Source organism: Aotus nancymaae, unplaced genomic scaffold (genome assembly GCF_030222135.1).
Source record: "Aotus nancymaae isolate 86718 unplaced genomic scaffold, 86718_ANA_hifiasm-v0.15.2.pri h1tg000028l, whole genome shotgun sequence".
Lineage (NCBI taxonomy): Eukaryota > Metazoa > Chordata > Mammalia > Primates > Aotidae > Aotus > Aotus nancymaae.
Window position 1 is genome coordinate 12,106,246 of NW_026988441.1, and position 20,804 is coordinate 12,127,049.

General features: G+C 45.7%; 2 protein-coding genes and 1 long non-coding RNA gene across 3 annotated transcripts in view; 2 read left to right on the plus strand and 1 right to left on the minus strand.

Annotated features, from left to right (window-relative positions):
* LOC105723483 (uncharacterized) overlaps positions 1–19,714 on the minus strand; it is a 126,798-nt gene extending 107,084 nt beyond the window's left edge. Inside the window, exon 1 of the long non-coding RNA XR_001108834.2 lies at positions 19,406–19,714. This is a non-coding gene — a long non-coding RNA (uncharacterized LOC105723483). The remainder of the gene's footprint in view (positions 1–19,405) is intronic.
* Positions 527–16,344, plus strand: CXCL17 (C-X-C motif chemokine ligand 17). The gene is made up of 4 exons (XM_012461538.3): positions 527–812; positions 11,692–11,772; positions 12,450–12,551; positions 15,682–16,344. Exons 1-4 carry the CDS (start codon positions 734–736, stop codon positions 15,777–15,779), a joined length of 360 nt encoding a protein of 119 aa, XP_012316961.1. The 5' UTR covers positions 527–733; the 3' UTR covers positions 15,780–16,344.
* LOC135276676 (hormone-sensitive lipase-like) lies at positions 17,454–18,399 on the plus strand. The gene is given in 2 exon segments (XM_064380745.1): positions 17,454–18,083; positions 18,085–18,399. Coding segments are annotated over 2 exon segments (945 nt in total).
* Positions 19,715–20,804: the final 1,090 nt, after the last annotated feature.

Here is a 20,804-nt window from a genome sequence, read left to right on the forward strand (position 1 = left end):
CTCTCCTTTACACTGGAACAACAAAGCCATGGCCACCTTCCCGATGGACACAAAAGGATGCCGGGTGTTACCTACTGCTCCAGTGGCGATGTTCTGGGCAGGGGGAGTGGCCTCTTGCCCCAGATCCTGCTCTGCTCCTACCTTATGTGGCTACAGAATTGGAGGGAACTGTGAACAGAGCGAGGACAGGGCAACTTCCCAGGCAACAACACTACTATTCCCGGTATTCTGTCAAGGATGGGAACGGGAGCACAGAGGGGAACAGACCTTGTCAACGTCTCTTCTACCAACACTTAGCACCCACTTCCCTGCCAAATACTCACATAGAGAGGGTCATTGAAAGGTATAAGGAAATCCAAGTGAGAAAAAAAGACTTGAGGAAGAAATCATGAGGCATTGGGGTGTGGGAGGCGGGAAGGAGTACAGGAGAGAACGCGCACAGCTGCCAAGTTATCAGTCACCTTCTTATGTTCTTAAGAATGCTGCATTTATTTTGTTTGACCAGTTTCACCTCCCAGATTCCCATAAAGCACATGGTTTAATCTGTTACCTAACAGCAGGACAGCGTCACCTCACCTGCTCTTGCCCTCGAATGGGAACGCTGGCCTGGGACTAAAGCGCAGACTGCCAGGCTGAGTACCCTGGCCTGAGCCATCCCCAGAGATCAGGAGCTTCCAACGGGGAACCTTCCATTATACTCTTCAAGCAACTTACAGCTGAACCAACAGTTGCAATGAAAGTTCTAATCTCTTCCCTCCTCCTGCTGCTGCCACTAATGCTGATGTCCATGGTCTCCAGCAGCCCGAATCCAGGTAAACAAGACTGTCTATGAAGGGAAAAATGGGGGGAGGAAATGTGGCAGAACAGGCGACAGATGCATCAAAATGCAGCCTCTTTTAGCTATGGGGGTTTGGGGCAAGTGAGCCTTTCTCAGTGACAGTTTCCTCCTTTACAAAAAACAGCAAACTACTTAAACCCAAATGATGTTGAGAGAGTTAAATGAGATATTTTCAGTACATGAACATATCTGCAACTGTAACTGATATCCCTCACACACACACATATGTATGTATGCATGTACGTATGTATATACTAGCCCAACAAAGATTTGCTCCCATACCTTCTCCCCCAACCTTTTTCCAAAAGAGTTACATATATCTCACGGCTAACCTTAATGATGGTGATGGGAGGGTGGTACCTTTATAGAAGATCAGGAAGTCATTGCTTACATTCTTTACAGTGCACCGGACATGGCACCAACGCGTCTTAATGCCATTTAATAGTAATGTAATAAATAGAAAAAGCCTGTCACCAGGTAGTGTCCATATTTGAAGCTTTATCCACAGCAAGCCCTGCTGTAACAGCTCACATTTTGGGAAGCAGACCTTTGCTTAGGGGTTCAAAATCTGCTCCAGGTTTCACTATAAAGTGGCCCAGTCCTTCATAGAACAACCACTCAGAAGAGAGCTGACCCCCATGTGTATTTCCGCTTGGGAGCACCATCTCCCCAAGGGCCACTTTGAGGTGAAACAGCTTTGTTACATACTCAGCATCAACTTGGTCCTAAAATCAGGAAACATTCTCCCTTCTCCACCCCAATTTCCAGCATCCCCTCCTGTGTAGAGAGGGCACTCTGGAAGCTGCTGAGCCCCAGAGCCCTAGGGCCTAGACCACTATTTCGAAAAGGAGGACTTTTCCATCACTATGACAGACACCCAGGCTAGAGTCCTTAGCCTGGACTCAAAGCTCTAGCCCCAACCTGCCTTTCCAGTGTACCTCTCTCGACTCACTAAAAAATACTCTTTCTCCACCCAAACTAGCCTGTCTGCCCTTCCCTGAACAGGCATTTTTTTTTCCCACTAGCTCAACTTCGTTTACACACCCAGCTCAAAACCACATTCCCACAGATTCCCTCAGTTCCTCCCATAGTCAGAGGTGCACTCTTCCTCCTGAGAGCCGGCTCAGCCGTACCGGATGCTCTCTTCTAGCACTGTTCATCTGCTGCCTTATATGGAAGGCCTTCATGTGCCTCTCCTGCCTCCACTCCCTGCCCTTCTAGGCTGCAGCCTCCTTGGTGGCACAGACTGGTGCCCTGTTTCCATATCCCTCACGCTGTCCAGTTCAGCACTCAGCAATCATTAGCTAAGTGCAAGATGCATCCTCAGGTTTCTGAGTCAGACCAGGGCTTCATAGCAGCTCTACTGGCATTTGGGCTGAACAGTTCCTTGTGGTGGGGGCTGTTCTGTGCATTGTGAGACGTCCAGCAGCATCCGCGTGGCCTCTCTCCACTCGATGCCAATACCAGCCTTCCCTCTCCTCCATCCAAACCCCTGTTATGGAAGCCAAAACTATCTCCCGACGTTGCCAAATGTCCCTGGAAGGGGAACCACCCTTGGTCAACAACCACTGCTCTACACCAATAGTTCTCTACATGGCCACACTTTTAAACTTACCTAGACCTTTACACTCAGCCTGGAAGTCAGGGGGACCTATATCCAAATGCTGGCTTTGCCACTCACTTTGCAACCCTGGACAAGTTGCCTCACTTTTTTGAGTTTCAGTTTTATCATCTCAAAATGAAGAAAATACCATTTGTCACACACACTTGTTATGAAGATTAAATGACCCGCGGCATGACCTAGAAAGGGTTTAATAAATGGACTGCGTGGAATTTCCAAGTCACTCCTAAACGAAGAGGGTGAAGAACTGGGGAAAGCTCGCTGCGCCGCCAGGGGGCGCCATCACAAACCACATAGGGTGGGTATCGGCGGGGCTCAAACCTTGTTTCCCAGCCAAGCGGTTTTGCAGTGTGGGCCTGAGTCTGAGCTACTTAGTGGCTAAAGGAAATAATAGCTCCTCTGTCCTCAAAATAATTCTCAAAATAAAATCTTATTTTATCTCTTAATCACATACATGTTCAATATGCTTTTCCAGGGGAAAGGGAAATAGAAATAAGTGAGAATACGCTGAGCACGGTGGCTCTCGCCTGTAATCTCAGCGCTCTGGGAGGCCGAGGCGGGTGCAGCACCTGAGGTCAGGAGTACGAAACCAGCCTGGCCAACATGGTGAAACCCCGCCTCTATTAAAAATACAAAAAGTTAGCCGGAAGCCGGGCGTGGTGGCGCATGCCTGTAATCCCAGCTCCTCAGGAGGCTGAGGCAGGAAAATCACTTTAACCCGGGAGGCGGAGGTTGCCCTGAGCCGAGATCGCGCCATCGCACTCCAGCCTGGGCAACAAAAGTGAAACTTTGTCTCAAAAAAAAATTGAAAAAAAAATTAGCCGGGTGTGGTGGTGCATGCCTGTAATCCCAGCTACTCGGGAGGCTGACGCAGGAGAATTGCTTGAACCTGGAAGGCGGAGGTTGCAGTGAGCTGAGATTGCTCCACTGCACTCCAGCCTGGGCAACAAGTGAAACTCGGTCTCAAAAAAAAATAAAAGAAATGAAAAGAAGTGAGAATATATGAGGACATTAGGAAATAAAGTACTTACAATAACAGATTATTCATTAATTGTAATATTATTTAATTATAAAATTACTTATAGTATCAGACACATTAAGAACTCCTATATCACAAGCATTGTTCTAAGCACTTCACACTATCTCATTTTGTCCTCACAGAAATTTAATACATTTCTTTTTTTTACTTTTCAGTTTTCTGACTTTCAAAAATATCGTAAAGATAGAGTTCCAGTATATTCTTCATCCAATTGTCTTCAAACAATATCTTATGCAACCATAATACGATTATCAAAACCAGGAGATTAGCACTGATATCACAATATTAACTAATCTAAAAACGTTCAAATCTTTCTAATCATCCCACTCGTGTCCTTTTTCTGCTCCAGACTCCAATCCGGGATCCCTGTGAATAAAATGTCACATATCCCAGGCCTCCTCCAACCTGGAATAGTTTCTCAGTCTTTCCCCCTCTTTCAGGACCTTGACACTTTTGAAAAGTTCTAGCCAGTTGTTTTGTAGAATGCCCCTGAATTTGGGTTTGTCTGATATTTGCAGTTAGGCATTTTGGGCAAGAATACTACAGAAGTGAGGTATCCTTCTCTGGATGTCCCAGGAACAGGCCCAGGATGTCGATATCTTTCGTTATTGATGAGGTTCACTTTAAGCACTTGGTTCAGGTGATGTCTGCAGGTTAAAGTTACTATTCATCTCCTTGTAATTAATAAGTATCTTGTGGAGAGACACTTTGGAGATAGGTAAATAGCCTGTTTCTTCTCATCATACCTTTTTTTCTTGTTATTCACCAGTTACATCATCATCATACTTTTAACATTAATTTCTAGAATCTATGGATGATTGTTTCCTATAAATAATTATCACTGCAGTGTTAGCCAAATAGTGATTTTCTTTCCAGTTTTCTTTCTACATTTATTAACCGGAATTCTGCCATAAGAAAGAGTTATTTCTTTTCTTGGCTCACTGCAACCTCCACCTTCTGGGCTCAAGTGATCCTCCTGCCTCAGTCTCCTGAGCAGCTGGGATTACAGGCACACACCACTACGCCCAGCTAATTTTTGTATTTTTAGTAAAGATGGTGTTTTGTCATGTTGGCCAGGCTGGTCTCTAATTCCTGGCCCCAAGTGATCCCACTGCTTCGGCCTCCCAAAGTGCCAGGATTACAGGCACTGGCCACCATGCCCAGCCTCTTCTTCCTTATTTACTTATTTGTTCAGTTATTTATTTATATCAGCATGGACTCATGGGTATTTTGGGGTTGGAATCCATTACTATCATTTTTTATTATCTTGCTCATATTGTCCCAAAATTGGCCATCGGAAGCTCCTTCCAGTTGGCTTCTGTGAAGTTTACATACATTCCCATCGTTTTCTGAGCAGTTCCTTACTTTCTGATACCACAAGAAGCTTGAGTCTCCTCTTGTATTTTTCCGCCCCAGTCCTGGATCAGCTATTTCTCCTGGAAGCCCTAGTTCCTTTCATGGGAGAATGATGTTTACAGACCATGGGCACCGATATGCCCATTGCTAGTAGGTGCTAGTGCTTTGAGGCCCTCTAGTGGTCAGAGCTGGGAAATAACACACATGCATACTGGTGTACAGTAATTTGCAGTTGCGGTTACCTGCCAACTGTGGTCCAAAAATATTGTTATCTTGAGAAATAGAGAGAGGACACATTCACATAACTTTTATTACACTATATTTTAAAAATTGTTCTATCCTATTAGTTATTGTTAATCTCATACTGTGCCTAATTCATAAACTTTATCATAAATATCTATGTATAAATATAAACATGTGTATAAATATAAATATATATGTACGGAAAAAACACAATTCGGTACTACCTGAGACTTCAAGTATCTACTGGGGGTCTTGGAATGCATCCCCTGTGGATAAGGGAGGACTATTGTACCATTATTAACCACATCTTACAAATTAGGAAAATGAGGCACAGAAAAGTTACACAAAGTACATATGTACTATGTCCAAAGTCACAAAGTACATATGTAGTGGATCTGGGAAATGAAAATAATGACAGATGCACCACAAATCTTAACAAGTGGAAGTAACTTATTTACACATACACATCAGCAGAAAGCCACAGCCCAATATTCCAGCATACACACTCTTTGGAAAATAACCAGAACTCCACAGTAATAACCACGATGGTAACCAACATGTACTCAATATCTGCCTGGGCACTGGACTCCCACAGCTGCTCATTTATTCCTAACAACTCTGCAAGGTAGATTTTACCATCCTCCTTTTACAAATCAGGGATTCAAAGATTAAAGAAGCCAAGTGAGTGGTCTAAGTCAACATAGTTACGTGACAGAGCCAGTAGCTGACTCCAGGTCTATCTGGATATAAAGTCCATGATTATGCCATTGTATCAGCATTTCCCAAAACTGATTTTAGGTGGAAAGTAAATAAGCTTGTTTTTACTTTAATACTTATGTGTTTATTTTAATACATGTTAGGAAAAAAATCTAAGCATACATCAAACCTGTAATTTCAGTTAATATTGCATAGGATGAGGATGTTTTGCAAATTAAATTTATTTAAAGAAAAAGTATGGCGGGGTACAGTGGCTCACGTCTGTAATCCCAGCACTTTGGGAGGTCGCGGCAGATCACGAGGTCAAGAGATCGAGACCAACCTGGCCAACCTGGTGAAAGCCCATCTCTACTAAAAAATACAAAAATTAGCTGGGTGTGGTGGTGCACGCCTGTAGTCCCAGATACTCGGGAGGCTGAGACAGGAGAATTGCTTGAACCCAGGAAGCGGAGGTTGCAGTGAGCCAAGATCATGCCACTGTACTCCAGGCTGGCGTCTGGCGACAGAGAAAGACTCTGTCTCAAAAAAAGAGGCCAAGCGCAGTGGCTCACACCTGTAATCCCAGCACTTTGGGAGGCCGAGGCAGGTGGATCACCTGAGGTCAGGAGTTTGAAACCAGCCTGATCAAAAAGGTGAAACCTCATCTCTATAAAAAAAAAAAAAAAAAAAAGGAAAAGTATGAAGTGGCCAGGCACAGTAGTTCACGCCTGTAATCCCAACACTTTGGTAGGCCAAGGCGGGCAGATCACTTCAGGTTAAGAGTTCAAGACCAGCTTGGCCAACATGGTGAAACCCCATCTCTACTAAAAATACAAAAATTAGCCAGGTATGGTGGCAGGTGCCTGTGATTCCAGCTACTCAGGAGGCTGAGGAAGGAGAATCACTTGAACCCAGGAGGCGGAGGTTGCAGTGAGCCAAGATCATGCCACTGCACTCCAGCCTGGGCAACAGAGCGAGACTCCACCTCAAAAAAAAAAGAAAGAAAGAAAGAAAGAAAAAGCATGAAGTAAATAATAGTAAGGGTAGTACAAGCTATAGAAAAAAAAATCACAAAGAAGGTCTAAAACTGTCTGAGGTTTGAGAGACATAATACTATAGCACCACGCAGCTTCATTTTCAGTTTCATCTATGAAACTAGGGTCATCTAGCACTGCAGAATAAAACAACAGACTAAGAATCTTATACCTGTAGTTGGGTGTGGTAGTGCTTAGGAGGATGAGGAAGGAGGATCACTTGAGCCCAGGAGTTTGAGGCCACACTGTGCTGTGGTCATGTCTGTGAACAGCTATTGCACTCTAGCCTGGGCAACATAGCAAGATCCTGTCACTAAAAATATAATAAAATCCTAGACCTGGGTTTCAGCCTAGATATGTCACCAATACCTATATGAACTTGGGCATTTCATTTGCTCTCTCTGGGCCTGTTTCCTCAGCTTAAAAAAAAAAAAGGAAAGGGAGATAGTGATTTAATTGAATTAGTACAGCGATTTCTTAACTTTTGACCCAGTAATTCCACTTTGGGAACTCTCTCCCAAGAAAATAATCCAAAATTGGAAAACAGTTATAAGAACAAAGAAATTTACCAACATCTAAAAAATAAAACTTTCTAAAATATTCGGCAATGTAAAAGCAGCAAATAATTTGGAACATATAATTATTGAGAGTATTATGCATTCATTAAAAATGTGTTGGCCAGGCATGGTGGCTCACACCTGTAATCCCAGCACTTTGGGAGGCCGAGGGGGGCGGATCATGAGGTCAGGAGTCCGAGACCAGCCTGGCCAACATGCTGAAACCCCATCTCTATTAAAAACATAAAAATTAGCTGGGTGTGGTGGTACGGGCCTGTAGTCCCAGCTACTAGGGAGGCTGAGGCAGGAGAATCACTTGAACCCAGAAGGCAGAGGTTGCAGTGAGCTAAGATCAAGCCACTGCACTGCACCCTGGCAACAGAGGGAGACTCCATCTCAAAAAAAAAAAAAAAATGTGTTATGAAGATGACACAGCAACATGCCTCTGAATGGAAAAAGAGAATATGTTTACATGCTATGGTTACCACTATATTAACAAAAAAAATATGTAGGTAACAAATCTGCCAAAATATGAATGGTTGGTAAGGATAATAACTTCTTTGTTTGTACTTTTGAAATTTTCTTTTCTGAGGAGAAAAAAAACATTTCTCCAACAGTTAAATTACATTTAAACTGAAAAGAAAAAAAATTTCAGAATTAAGGAATTCAACTAAATAATATCCAGGATTTCCTTCAGGCTCTAATATTCTGTGGTTTTTCTCTGGAACTAGGAGTAGAGGACAGACAAGAGTAAAAATGTTAGAAATGTTTAGATGGCAGGGGCTGTGCCTGCTTAAATTACTTTGACAGCACTCAAAACAGCACATGAGAACATTTGAAAAGCAGCCATTGGAGAAATGATGTAACACCCTTCATCTGTGTGGCAGAAGTCTGGGAAGGAGGAGACCTGAATTGAGCCATATGATCTCTAAGGGTCCTCTCCAAACAACTTATCCAACCACTTGTTGAACAAACATTTACCAAATGCCTACCATGTGTCAGGAACCATGTAGTTGAATGACTACTGAACCAATGGTTCAGAATCTAGTGAAGGACAAAGATTTTATTTTAGTTTGCTAGAACTGCCATAACATAATACCACAGACTGGGTGGCATAAACAAGAGAAATTTATTCCTCATAGTTCTGCAGGCTGGATATCCAAAATCAGGGTGCCAGCACAATTGGATTCTGCCAAGGGTCCTTTTCCAGGTTACAGACAGCTGACTTCTCATATTGTCACAAGGTGGAAAGAGAATGAAAGAGCTCTCTAGGATCTCTTTTCTTCTTTCACTTTTTTTTTTTTTTTTTTTTGAGACAGGGTCTTGCTCTGTTGCTCAAGCTGGAGTGCAGATGCATGATCTCGGCTATCTGAAACCTCTGCCTCCCGGGTTCAAGCAATTCTGCCTCAGCACCCCTACTAACTGGGACTACAGGCAGCATGCGCAACCCCATCCAGCTAATTTTTGTATTTTCAGTTGAGACAGGCTTTCACCATGTTGGCCAGGCTGGTCTCAAACTCCTGACCTCAAATGATTCACCAGCCTCGGCCTCCCAAAGTGCTGGGACTACAGGCATGAGTCACCACGCCTATTTTTTTAAAGGGTCTAGGGTCCCTTTAAATTTTTTTTTTTTTTGGAAGAGACAAGACCTCGCTACATTACCCAGGCTATCTTGAACTACTGCCCTCAAGCGAGCCCCTGGCCTCAGCCTCCCAAAGCACTGGGATTACAGGTGAGAGCCACCACACCTGGCCTACGTCCATTCATAAGGGCTCCACCTTCATGACCTAAATATCTCCCAAAGGGCTACCTCCTCACACTACCACACTGGGGATTAGGATTTCAACATATCAATTTGAGGGGGGCACACTTTCAGTCCATAAGAGCTGCCTTCATGCTGTGTCCTCACATGTTCCTCTGTGCACACGTATCCCTGGGGTCTTTTTGTGTGTACAAATCTCCTCTTCTTATAAGGATGCCAGCCAGACTGGAGAAGGGCCCACCATAACAGCACAGCCTCATTTTAATCACCTCTTTAAAGGCCCTATCTCCAAATACAGACATTCTGAGGTACTGGGGCTTAGGGATTCAACATGTGAATTTTGGGAGACATAATTCAGTCCATAAAAGATTCCAAAAAATAGCATTACAGTGCAATAACAGAATTGCATTCAAATACAAGGGGAACTACATGAAGGCATAATTCATTCTAACAGGAAATATCAGAAACTCCCATAAAGGAGGTGTCACCTGAGCCTAGTTCTTAGTTGAGAATCTCTTTTTTTTTTTTTTTTTAAGATGGGGTTTCACCATGATGGCCAGGCTGGTCTTGAACTCCTGACCTCAGGTGATCCGCCCAACTCGACCTCCCAAAGGGCTAGAATTACAGGCGTGAGCCACTGTGCCTGAGAATCTCAAGTCTATAAACCATCATCCTTGACTGTCATAGGAATGTGTGTGTGTGTGTGTGTGTGTGTGTGTGTGTGTGTATATATATATATATATTTTTTTTTTTTTTTTGAGACAGAGTCTTGCTCTGTTGTCAGGCTGGAGTGCAGTGGCATGATCTCGGCTCACTGTAACCTCTGCCTCCTGGGTTCAAGTGATTCTCCTGCCTCAGCCTCCCAGGTAGCAGGGACTACAGGCTCATGCCACCATGCCTGGCTAATTTTTTGCATTTTTAGCAGAGATGGGGTTTCACTGTGTTAGTCAGGATGGTCTCGATTTCCTGACCTTGTGGTCTGCCTGCCTTGGCCTCCCAAAGTAAAGGGATTATAGGCATAAGCCACCGCACCCGGCCTGCCATAGGAATATTTAAGTATCAAAAATTGTAGATAAGATAGAATCAGAGACAGGCGCTGTGGCTCACACCTGTAATCCCAGCTCTTAGAGAGGCAGAGGCGGGAGGATAGCTTGAGCCCAGGAGTTCGAGACCTGCCTGGGCAATATAGCAAGACCCTGTTCTCCACACACACACACACAAAAAAAAAAAAAAAAAAAAAAAAGTGTAAGATAGAATCAGAAAATAAAACAAACTCAGAGGCCAAAAGAAGAATGTATTTGTTCCAGAGGAACAAAGGTAAATAACATCGTTTAATAGTTGAACTGGGACTCTGGATTCAAATATGGCAACTTGGGCTGGGTGTGGTGACTCATGCCTATAATCACAGCACTTCAGGGAGGCCAAGACGGACGAATTGATTAAGCTCAGGAGTTTGAGACCAGCCTGGGTAACATGGCAAAACCCTGTCTTTACAAAAAATACAAAAAATTAGCCAGGAGTGATGCACACCTGAAGCTTCAGCTACCCAGAAGACTGAGGTGGGAGGATTGTCTAAGCCCAGGAGGTCCAGGCTGCAGTGAGCCATGATTGCACCACCACACTCCAGTTTGAGTGACGGAGTGAGACCCTGTTTCAAAAAAAAACAATACAGCAACTTGGAGGTCAAGTGAAGATCTTAGTTAATGGAATAATCTCCTTCTTGCTCTCACTCTTTTAAGTCATGAGGATTTTAATGTAGGGGGTGAGGGAGAGGGGAGGTTTTAACAAACCCTTACCTTTTATCCTCTCTTCCATCTAGAAGCCATTCTATCTCCACCTACCTTCAGCTAAGCTTTTCTCTAGGCCAGATTTTTTTTAGTCATTAAATTTTTTAATATGCTTACGTAGAGGCCAGATTTTTAACCTCAATTCCTTATCCACTAAAAGACCCCTCAGCCGGGCGCGGTGGCTCACGCCTATAATCTCAGCACTTTGGGAGGCCAAGGCTGGTGGATCATGAGGTCAAGAGATCGAGACCATCCTGGCCAACATGATGAAACCCCATCCCTACTAAAAAAAAAAAAAAACTAACTGGGCATGGTGGCATGCACCTGTAGTCCCAGCTACTTGGGAGGCTGAGGCAGGAGCATTGCTTGAACCCAGGAGGCGGAGGTTGCAGTGAGCTGAGCTCGAGCCACTGCACTCCAGCCTGGCGCCTGGTGACAAAGCGAGACTCTGTCTCAGAAAAAAAAAAAAAAAAAAAGACCCTTCAGCTGGACACAATGGCTCTCACCTGTAATCCTAGCACTTAGGGAGGCCAAAGCAGAAGGATCACTGGAGACCAAGAGTTCAAGACCAGCCTAGGCAACCCCATCTCAAAAATATAAATTAAAATAAAATATTTGTCTCTTGAAGTCACCTAGATTCCTGAAGTAAAAATGGAAAAATAGTACTGTGCTGACGTAGGTAGCACAATGCTGGGAGGACCATTTCTGTTGGCCCCTTCCCTTTCCAGTGTATGGATGCACCTGTTTCCTTCCAACAGGGGTCGCCAGAGGCCATAGGGACCAAGGCCAGGCTTCTAGGAGGTGGCTCCAGGAAGGCGGCCAAGAATGTGAGTGCAAAGGTCAGTAACTCAGCATCAACAATAGCGATGGCATCACCATGACCCCAGCTCTCTCCCTGGGGCCCCTCTAAGACCAATGCAGATGTTATCTCAGCTGACCTCACCCATTCCCCTCTCCACCAGCCTGCCACATGCAGCACCCGTGCCTGCTTTCTTCCTGACTGTCAGGCAAGAACTGGACTCCTCCAAGGTCTAGGGGAAAGCCAGCCAAATGTCAGGCTGCCCCCTGCCCCTTATCCTTTTCCTGAAGAACCCAGGGCTACCGTCCAAAAGGCTTTTTATTTTTTCCTAGCCTTCCAAAAGCTTCCTGAATCCTATTCTCAGCCTTGTTTTACTCACAGACAAGGCTGAAAGCAGAGAGGCAAAATGGCTTGCCCGAGGGAAAGCAGCCACTGGAAGGCAGACACCCAGGCCTTGCTCCTAATTCTTTGGATTCATGATATTCTGATACACCCTCTAAACCTGCCACCAAACCCTTGGCCAAACAGGTCAGGAAAAACAACTCAGAAATACTGGCTTCAAATAGCTGGATGTCCCCACTATACTGTATTGACCCCTTTTCCCACCCCACTGCAGTAGAAATGCAAGGCACAGAAGATGCCAAGTAAAGCTCTGTCCTACTCCCTCCTATCAAATATATTAACTTTCCCATCTAAGTAGTAATGCTGTTGTTTCAGATTGGTTCCTGAGAGGCCCTAGAAGAAAACTCATGACAGCGTCTGGGCTGCCAAAGAAGCAGTGTCCCTGTGATCATTTCAAGGGCAATGTGAAGAAAATAAGTAAGTTTTCAGAGAATGACTTTCCTTATACCAGAGTCACTCCGTGGAATTACTAGGGATGAAGCATGGGTTGAGAATAGAAAAAAAGAGGTGAAATTAAGACCAGGATAAGTACACAACTCAGCCCTTTCTACTCAGTGTCAACTTGCCGGGAAATAGGAAGAGCAGGAAAAGCAGGACACAATTCTCCTGATACTAGAAAGGTTTAATAAATTCTTAGATTTCAAAACCTCACTGTTTACCAAAGTGGGGGTAGATGGGGCTGCTGAAGACCTGGTCATTAGTCTCTGATGATTATACCAGTATCAGCATCAAACAGAATTTGACTCCTCCCTGGTTCAAGATCAGCCTGGCCAACATGGCGAAACTCCAGCTCTACAAAAAAATACAGAAATTAGCCAGGCATGGTGGCACAAACCTGTAATCCCAGGGAAGCTGAGGCAAGAGAATCACTTGAACCCAGGAGGTGGAGGTTGCAGTGAGCCGAGATCGCACCACTGCACTCCAGCCTGGGCAACAAAGCAATATCCTGTCTCAAAAAAAAAAAAAAAAAAGTGAGATATCACTGTACAATCATCAGAATGGCCAAAAGTTTTAAGTTTGTGACAAAAGTCAATACACATCAAAAACATGTAAAGTCTAACGAGATGAAGCACTGGCACAGTACAGCAAAAAAACTCTCATATGCTGTTAATGGGAGTGTAAAATTGCTGGCAGTGATTTACTAAAGTTTAAGCTAGGTATAGTCCTGTGACTAAGCAATTCTACTCTTCTACTCTCTGGTATATACTCAAAGGGTATATATGCTTCAATCTACCGGAGACGTGTACAGGAATTTCATTGTAGCATTGCTCATAACTGCCTCAAACTAAAAACTGACCAAACATTCATCAATGGTAGAATCAATAAATAAACTGTGGTACTTAGAACATCATATATCCATGAGGACGAACAAACATAATAAAATTAATGATTCTTACAAACATAATATTGAGTAAAAAAAAATAAGACATGAGTGAATCACTATAGTATGATTTTTATGTACTGTCTTAGTCTGCTTGGTTTGCAGAATAACATAACAAAATACCATAGATGGAGTGATTTTACAAAATAGAAATTTATCTCTCACAGTTCTGGAGGTTGGGACGTCCAAGATCAAGGTGCCAATAGATTGTCTGGTGAGGGTCTGCTTCTTTATACACAGCAGCCTTCTCACTCTAACCTCACATGGCAGAAGCAGCAAACTCCTTCGGCATCTTTTATAAGGGCACTAATCCCACTGATAAGAGCTCTGCCTCCATGACCGAATCACCTCCCAAAGGCCTCACCTCCTAATACCATCACCTTGAGGGCTAGGATTTAAACATATAAATCTGGCAGAGGCTAGGCACATGGCTCACGCCTGTAATCCCAATATTTTGGAAGGCCAAGGCAGGCGGATCACCTGAGGTCAGGAGTTCAAGACCAGCCTGGCCAACACGGAGAAACCCCATCTCGACTTAAAATACAAAAAAATTAGCTGGGCGGGATGGTGCACATCTGTAATCCCAGCTACTTGGGAGGCTGAGGTAGGAGAATCACTTGAACCCAGGAGGCAGAGGTTGCAGTGAGCCACTGCACTCCAGCCCAGACAACAGAGTGAGACTGTGTCTCAAAAAAAAAACTGGGAGAGACATAAACATTCAGACCATAATGTATACATAAAGTTCAAAAATGAGCAAAAGTAAACTAAACTGTTTAGGAATGTATATACATAGGTGGTAAATAATAAAGAAAATGCTGGCAGTATTCGATGTTTTTTTTTTTTTTTTTTTTTGGAGTTTTGCTCTTGTTGCCCAGGCTGGAGTGCAATGGCATGATCTAGGCTCATCACAAACTCCATCTCCTGGGTTCAAGCGATTATCCTGCTTCAGCCTCCCGAGTAGCTGGGATTACAGGCATGTGCCACCATACCCAGCTAATTTTGTATTTTTAGTAGAGACGGAGTTTCTCCATGTTGGTCAGGCTGGTCTCAAACTCCAGACCTCAGGTGATCCGCCCACCTCATCCTCCCAAAGTGCTGGGATTACAGGCGTGAGCCACTGCACCCGGCAGCAATATTCTAACTCTAGGTAGTAGTTTCACGAATATCTGCTTTATACCTATTTGTTGTTAATAGAAACTTATACTGCATGTATAAGCTTCTATGAACTTCTATAGAAATATAATACTTTCCAAAAATAGATTTGGGTTTTTTTAGGGGTGGTGGTTTGAGACAAGGTCTTGCTCTGTCACCCAGGCTGGAATGCAGTGGCACAATCACAGCACACCTCCTGGGCTCAAACGTTCCTCCCACCTCAGCCTCCCCATCAGATGGGACCACAGGTACACAGGTACCCAGGCCACCATGCCCGGCCAGTTTTTATATTTTCATAGATATAGGGTTTCTCCATGTTGCTCAGGCTGGTCTTGAACTCCTGGGCTCAAGCCTCCTAAAGTGCTCAGATTACAGCCATAAGCCACCATGCCTGGCCAGATTTGTTAAAGGTGCACACTAAGGTAATACGTAGAGTATAATCTCATTTTTGTTTTTAAAAATAAACCATTATATTTATATACCAGAAGGTATGGAAAAATATGTAGCAAACATATTAACAGTGGTTAGCCCTGGAAAGTGTGTTGCAGAGGCTGGGATGGGAGGAGTCCTTTTACTTTTTACTGGATTTTTAAAATTTTCTCCACTGGATGAGTCTTATTTTTATAATTTTTAAAACTCTCATAAAAATTAAATGTTAAGGCCAGGCACAATGGTTCATGCCTGTAATCCTAGCACTTTGGGAGGCCAAGGCAGATGGGTCACCAGAGGTCAGGAGTTCCAGATCACCCTGACCAACTTGCTGAAACCCCGTCTCTACTAAAAATACAAAAATTAGCTAGGCGTGGTGGCATGTGCCTGTAATCCCAGCTACTTGGGAGGCTGAGGTAGGAGAATCACTTGAACCTGGGAGGCGGAGGTTGCAGTGAGCTGTGATCACGCCACTGCACCCCAGCCTAGGTAAAAGAGTGAGACTTCATCTCAAAAAAAAAATAAAATAAATTAACTGTTGAAAATGTTTTTAACACTAGCCTCTCCCTTCTATTTGCATCGTAGGACACCGAAGGCACCACAGGAAGCCAAACAAGCATTCCAGAGCCTGCCAGCAATTTCTCAAACAATGTCAGCTAACAAGCTTTGCTCTGCCTTTGTAGGAGCTCTGAGCGCCTACTCTCCCAATTAAACATTCTCAGTCAAGAAGACAGTGAGCACACCTAGAGGACACCTTTCTTCTCCCACCTCATTCTCCCACGCACCCACCCCCTAAATCATTCCGGTGCTCTCAAAAAGCATGTTTCTCAAGATCATTTTGATTATTGCTCTTTCTAGTGCCTTTTCTCTCATCATTCTTATCCTGTGCCCTCCCCCTACCCAGGCTTAGTCTTAATTATCTGAAAGATTCCAGGAAACTGTAGATTCCTAGCTGGACTCATTTGATCTTAACTACAATCAGGAAAGTAGCAAACAGATGTCAATAAATATTTTTAAAACGTAATATATCAAAATTGTTTCCTTCAAATCCAAAGGACCCATTTTACCCTATTCACTGCAGACTGAATCCAGATTCTACACATACTTCTCTCCACTGGCCTACTTGTTCATCTGTCACTCATTCTAACAAATCTTTCTGAGATAAGAGCTAGGTGGGATAAAGAAAAAAAGCATACCAATGAACCAGACATGGTCTTATTAAAGATAATATAGGTTTAAAAAAAAAAACTTGGCACAGTTTCTTAGCACTTAGGCAGCCCTCGGTATTTATGACTACTCTCATCACCATTACCACAGTCATCATCAGTCATCATCATCAGTGGTCACTGTATTCTCTGAGTTTCCAATCCAGTACAGAACCATACTTTAAGGCTAGAGAGATGGCATAGAGAATCTCAAATGTCATTCAGAGGGGCTTCAAGCTATAAAAATGGGAGGGCATGACATTCGCCTTTAGCATGGGACTTAAATGATCAGAGTGACAATATAAGGAAATTAAACTGGCAACCTGGCTGGGTGTAGTAGCTCACACCTGTAATCACAGCACTTTGGGTTGGGGGGCGTGAATCACTTAAGGTCAGGAGTTCAAGACCAGCCTGGCCAACATGGCAAAACCCAGTCTCTACTAAAAATACAAAAATTAGCCCAGCATGGCAGTGCATGCCTGTAGTCCCAGCTACTCAGAAGGTTGAAGCAGGAGAATGGCTTGAACCCAGGAGGTAGAGGCTGCAGTGAGCAAAACTGGCACCACTGCACTCCAGCCTGGGCAACAGAGCCAGATTCTGTCTCAAAAATAAATAAATAAATAAACTGGCAACCATTTGTAGGAAAGAACAAAGACGGAAATAATTATGACAACAACTACAAAGACTGCCTCCTGAATGATGCTTTCCTCAAACATCAAAAGGAGAGAGAAAAAAGGAATACTCATTCAGCATCTGGCTTCTATCATCCCAAATGACCCAGAGGACTAAATTGGGATGCTTGCCTTATGAGAAGAAACATTTTAAGTGAGTGGTGAGTGGGGTGGGGCCCTATTTATGACACAAGAGAGCTAGCCCCTCCATTCTTATAAGAGTGCTAGGCACATAGGCTCCTCCTATTCCTAATCCTCCCTCAAAAGAGGCAACAGAGTTCACTACTTAGTGGGGGCCAGCTGTGATCAGCCCACTGCCAGCTGCCTTAAAAAGGAAGACCGGTGATGCCAGGATGAAGTGGAACCCAAAGGGAAGTGCCATCATGAGGAATCAATGAGAGATCTGTGAAGAGAGAGGCCTGGGTCAGAGCCCAGAAGGATGAAACCTGGGAGATCAACCTCTCTGGTGAGGGAAATAACAATGGAGCCAGGTTCTCAGTTAGTATCTAGGCCAGATTGGGAACCTGAGCCACACCAGAGGCCTATAACCCTGCCAGAGCCTGGGCCAGAAGAGACACCCACAGCCCAGCCAGAATCAAAGACTCCGCAGGGATCCAATACTCAACAGGAGCCTGCTTCAAAGCAAAGACCCCTCACCCAGCAGGAGCCTCCTGCCCAACATGATGCTGAATCCCAGAAGGAACCTAGAGCCCAACAAATATCTGCTTTGCAAGAGGAATTTCTTGCCCCACAAAAGCCTGCACCACAGCAATCACCTCACATCAAAAGGGTGCCCCTCACTCAACAGGAAGCTGCTTCCCAGCAGGGACCTGGGCTAGGAAAAGAATCTACAACTCAGCAGGAGCCAGCATTGAGAGAAAGACACATAGCCCAACCAGGGCCAGGGCCAGGAAAGCCACCTCCAACTCAACAAGAAGCTGAATCAATACCCGCGGCTCAGGCTAAACCTAGAGCCAAAAGGAAACCACCGGCACCCACTGAATGTACATCCCAAGAGACATCTGAACAGTCAGACCCTACAACCCAGCGAACAACTCCAGTCCAGGGAGCCAAATCCAAGCAAGGATCTTTGACGGAGCCAGGATTTCTAAAAAAAACTGCAAGAACTGTCCATACAGTGATCAGCCCTAGAGTGGAAGGCATATTTTGAGTGGATCACAGATTCTGAGTCAGAATCAGATATGGGGTCATCTTCAGACACAGATTCTTCAGCCATGACGGCTGGAATGGTGGCCCCGGGAGTGAAGCTAGCCTTGAAAAGAAAATCCGGTTATAAAGCGATGTTAGGATATGGTGGGACGTCGCCACATGAGAAAACCAGTGCCCAGAATCACAGACACTACCAGGACACAGGTGAGTCTGAACCTGAAGGAACTGAAGCCTCTCAGGGACATTCATTTACTTAAGAAATACTAAAAAATTATGGTGCATCAAGTTAGCTCTGGCCATCCTTCAACAATCCTGAGATAAAAATCAACATTGCCATTATTAAAAAAAAAAAAAAAGTCCAGCACAGTGGCTCATGCCTCCAATCCCAGCACTTTGGGAGGCTGAGGTGGTGGATCATGAGGTCAGGAGTTCAAGACCAGCCTGGCCAAAATGGTGAAACCCTTTCTCTACCAAAAATACAAAGATTATCTGGACATGGTGGCAGGCGCTTGTAATCCCAGCTACTTGGGAGGCTGAGGCAGAGAACTGCTTGAACCTGGGAGTGGGAGGTTGCAGTGAGCCAAGATTGTGCCACTGCACTCCAGCCTGGGCAACAGGAAAAAAAAAAGAAGAAGAAGAAGAAGAAGAGGAAAAAATAAAATAAAACGAAGTCTCACTGTGTTGCCCAGGCTGGAGTGCAGTCACGGCTCACTGCAGCCTCGAACTCCTGGGCTCAAGCCATCCTCCCACCTCAGCCTTCCAAGTAGCTGGGACTACAGGTGCACCACCATGCCCAGCTAATTTTTACATTTTTTGTACAGACGTGATCTCACCTATGTTGCCCAGACTGGTCTCAAACTCCTGGCCTCAAGCAATCCTCCCACCTCGGCCTCCCAAAGTGCTGAGATTACAGGCATGAGCCACTCCACACCCAGCCAACATCCTCATTCTGCAAATGAGGACACTGAGGCAGAAAAATAAAGAAGTAAAGGATCTTTCACAGGGCCATGCAGTTAGGAAGTGGCAAAGTCAGTATTTGAAGCCGGGGTCTCTGCACCCGACTGCCTCCCTAAGAGGATCTGGGGAAAATCAAATCCCAGAGTGGGAAAGCTTTCTCACTCTGGGCTAGGGACCAGGAGACCAGGAAAGCGGCCTTCTTGCCAGGATTCATTCATCCATCCACAGAAACTGACCAAGCACCAGCTCTGGAGCAGACATGGGCTAAGTCCCAGCAATACAATGCGAGACAAGGAACTTACTTACCCTTTGGAGTTTCCATGCAAGTTAGGCAGAACTTCAGGGCATCAACCATCTCTCAGTTTACCAGGTCTGTCCTCTGCTGCCAGAAAGACACCTGCTCCCTGCCAGGCTGCCTCCATAGGGGACTCAGTCCAGCCAGGCGGAACAGCCTTGCGGGTTATGTTCTCAGCAAGGAGGAGCTTGGAGGGAGGTGCGGGAGCCACCAAGGTCTCAGGCAAGGTCAGGGACTGACGGCAGGAAAGTTGAGGGAGCAGCATCAGAGGGTGATGGACCCAAGGCTCTGGGCTCGCCGCAGGCACTCCCTCCTCTTCCCAGGGCCCAGTGCCGCCCCCTGCCTGCTTCACAGGAGCCCCAGGAAGCTCCAATCTTCCTTCTCTAGGCTCAAAACCCCTGCCATGGAGAAGGGGTGAATGCAAGTTTTATCCACGGAACTGGAGGTTACTTGTTGAAGTCGGCCGAGGTGGTGGGGGGAAAGCAATGCAGCCCTAATCCTGAAGCTGTGAGCATCTGTGAGGCCCTGGTCCAGGGGGCAGGCAATGGCGGCCAGTTCATCCCGTGTCTCCCAGAGCTGAGAAGAAGAGGGTAACTCGTTTCTCAGAGCCGGGGCTGGTGGTATGCTTTGAGAAGGATGGAAGAGAGGCGGCGGCAGGCAGGACAGGGATTGAGGACCTGGAAAGTTGTTTCTCCAGGCCTCCAGAGCACGGTCGCAAGGGACGCCCTCCCCACACCGCCGCGGCGGGCGAGGCCGCCTCTCAGGGGATCCAGAAGCACTTGGCTGTGTGCGTGTGCGCGAGCCTCGAGCCTCCTGTTTCCCGCCTTTTCTTAGGCAAGCGTGGTTCCCTCTACCTCCTCTCGTGGGCCGGCCCGCGGCTTGAAGCTAGTGCGCAGGCGCCGAGCATTCTCCCGCCCCCCCCCCGCCCCCCAACACACACACACACACACACACCCTCTCCCTCGCCATTCACACACACACACACACACACACACACACACACCCTCTCCCTCGCCATTCTCCGGAGCAGGGATGAGCGGGGCGGAGACGGAGGGAGAACAGGAGGACAAGGAGACTGGAGAGGGAAGGCAGGGCTCCCTCTTCCAGAGACTCTCCGGCACAGCCATGCCTCCAACGCTGGCGCTCCGCCTCGTCTTTGAGTTGGCAGAGGACCTAGCCCGCCCCCACCCCAGGCAGAGGCTCAGAGGCGCCCCGTTTTCCCCATTCAGCAGGCGGGTCAGGCCGCGTTCTAGGGGAGCCCTCCCTGGGAAGGTGAGGGGGCTGGCGAGGCTGAGTCTGCACGTGGGATGTTTCCCAGCACGAGGGAGGACTGCGACTTCCCTCCTGGGGAGCTCCCCGCGGGGCTCCGCACTAGTCCTGCCCGAAGGACGCTTTTCGCCGCCTCAGAGG

Excerpts from the sequence above, each read along its gene's own strand:
- CXCL17 (XM_012461538.3), top strand. The coding sequence starts at position 734 with ATGAAAGTTCTAATCTCTTCCCTCCTCCTGCTGCTGCCACTAATGCTG. Across the intron at positions 813-11,691 it reads CTCCAGCAGCCCGAATCCAG|GGGTCGCCAGAGGCCATAGG; the intron begins GTAAACAAGACT and ends TCCTTCCAACAG. Across the intron at positions 12,552-15,681 it reads GGGCAATGTGAAGAAAATAA|GACACCGAAGGCACCACAGG; the intron begins GTAAGTTTTCAG and ends TTTGCATCGTAG.